At 40.7% G+C, this 2,398-nt stretch overlaps 1 protein-coding gene across 1 annotated transcript; it reads left to right on the forward strand.

Moving 5' to 3' along the window:
• Positions 1–241: 241 nt before the first annotated feature.
• Positions 242–1,963, forward strand: LOC113689647 (NAC domain-containing protein JA2-like). Its single transcript, XM_027207393.2, has 3 exons — positions 242–500; positions 605–888; positions 1,215–1,963. Exons 1-3 carry the CDS (start codon positions 251–253, stop codon positions 1,794–1,796), a joined length of 1,116 nt encoding a protein of 371 aa, XP_027063194.1. The 5' UTR covers positions 242–250; the 3' UTR covers positions 1,797–1,963.
• Positions 1,964–2,398: the final 435 nt, after the last annotated feature.

The following is a 2,398-nucleotide window of genomic DNA, read 5'->3' on the forward strand; positions in this document are numbered from 1 at the left end:
CACGTTGCTGCGCATGAAGCATGATCCCAATAACAAATGCAGAGAAACAAAAGCTGGTTGTATTGGTCCGACTTGTATATATTCCTCCAAATCTTGGATGCTCCTGTATATCCCTCTCGTCGCTTCCTGTTTAAAAAGGAACGTCCCCATCTGCATGAACTTATGTACTACGCGTTATAAAGCTTAGAATTGTTGCCACAACATAGATAGAAAGTTTCTCCAGGGGATATATATATACACACACACACACATGTACACTTCACCACTCTTTGTACTTTGTAGCCAGCCTGCTGATCACCAGGCGAATAGGATCCAGGGACTTGTTCCAATGGAGACACAACCCATTTCTAGCTTCCAGTTTCCTCCTGGAGTCAGATTCTATCCTTCTGACGAAGAGCTCATCGTTTATTATCTCCACAACAAAGTGAATTCTCGTCCACTGCCAGCTGCTGTTGTAGGTGAAATCGAGCTTTATAGCTATAATCCTTGGGACTTGCCAAGTTTGTTCTCCAACTTATCTACTTGTTATGTATTTGTAAAATTTATGTCCATGTAGTAGTTTTATTGAGTGATCGTGACTCACTTTTATATTTGGAATGAACAGAGAAGGCATTGTTTGGAGAGGAAGAATGGTACTTCTTCAGCCCGAGGGACCGGAAGTACCCAAATGGTGCACGGCCTAACAGGACGGCAGCTTCAGGATATTGGAAGGCTACCGGAACTGACAAACCTATTCTCAGTTGCTCTGGAGCAAGAATAGGAGTCAAGAAAGCTCTTGTCTTCTACATCGGAAAACCTCCGAACGGAGTCAAGACGGACTGGATCATGATCGAGTACCGACTTCCTGACACCCATAAAAGGCCATCAAGGTCTAAAGGGTCCATGAGGGTAAGTAATTGGCTAAATACATTGATCTGCTCATTCATATTGCCTATTGTTAATGCATGAGAACTAGACGATAACTGTGTTCTCCATATCATGATTCATGAAAAAGGCTACAATTATTGTAGAAGCAACGCCAAGAGCCAGAAAACTATAGGGTTTGTTTACTATTTTAGTTTTGTAAAAGTATAGCCTTCTCCCTTTTAAGCCCTGAAACGCGGTTGGACACAATAGTTTATGTTTCGACTTTAAACAACTTTTGATACATACAAGAGGATCATTTTCATCAATGAAATCAACTGTGGCTAAATTTTGGCCCATCTCTTATGCAGTTGGATGACTGGGTCCTATGCCGGATTAGACAAAAAGGCAACATGTCAAAGAATTCATGGGAAGTTCCTCATAGTCCCATCAAGGTGACGGAGGACACCCCAAACCTCAAGGAACTCCACTCAGCATACGCAGCAAAAAACGCCTTAGATATCTGCTCGAGCTATTTCCTATCAAAAGATTGTCACCTGTTGGCAAAACTGCTTGCTACTCAAGATTTGCCTCGTATTGAGACAAATACAAGAGCAACCTCTTGCAGCAGCAACATTTCCCAGAACTGCAAGACAGTATATGAACATGGAACAATCAAGGAGAATCAAGTGACAAATTCTTTCTTTCCAAGTTCTTTGAATCAGCAGGGAAAACCTATTGAAGAAATTGGATATGGGAACATCCCTCCATCCGAGAAAGCCATGACTAATCTGAACAAGAATGAGTTTTTCCTAGCTGGTAATGTGAATGGTGCAAGCTTCTATAATCAACAACAATCTCATGGAGATATGTTCAAGCTCAATTTATCTAGTGCTATGATGACTTTACAGGAGCTTGATGTGTCTGCATTTGCGGCAAAATTGCTGCCGTAAATGGCAAGCTTCCTCTGAAGTTCATTCTTCAACCGAATTCGCCAAAACTCTCAGCACATAGATGATACTGTAGTCAGTATGATGCTTGAAGCATCAGTCTTTGTGTACCGATGGATGGTGTTAATGCCATTACCCCTTTTCTAGTATTTGTGAACTTAATAAATAATGTGTGCTTTTATTATTTTTTTTTCTGTTTGCTAGCCTATAGTTTGCTTGCCTATGGCGTCTTTCATTTCCATTTTTAAGTTGTATATTATGTTGCAAACTTTGACATTTACGTTGTAGACTCGACTCAGTTATTCAGCACAGTACATTCAAATGCAACTAATTGCCGAGCCTGCTAACTCTTTTTCCTTCGCTCAGCTTTGCCAATGTAATTTCAACCTGAAAGCCAAGTTGATCTATACATGGGCACGACTATTGGTAGCTCTGAATATGAAATGGAAGAACAATGTAGAAAGTAAATAATTCAGGAGTTTACTGATGTGGAGGGACGCAGCGCTTCCTATCAGCTATATATGTGACCCTAAAGTACATTACTTCATGTTCTCAATATATCACAAGAGGGAGAGGGAGAGAGGTAGCAAAACATACGGGTGAAA

The sequence above is a fragment of the Coffea arabica genome, chromosome 1e (genome assembly GCF_036785885.1).
Source record: "Coffea arabica cultivar ET-39 chromosome 1e, Coffea Arabica ET-39 HiFi, whole genome shotgun sequence".
In the NCBI taxonomy this organism is placed as follows: Eukaryota; Viridiplantae; Streptophyta; class Magnoliopsida; order Gentianales; family Rubiaceae; genus Coffea; species Coffea arabica.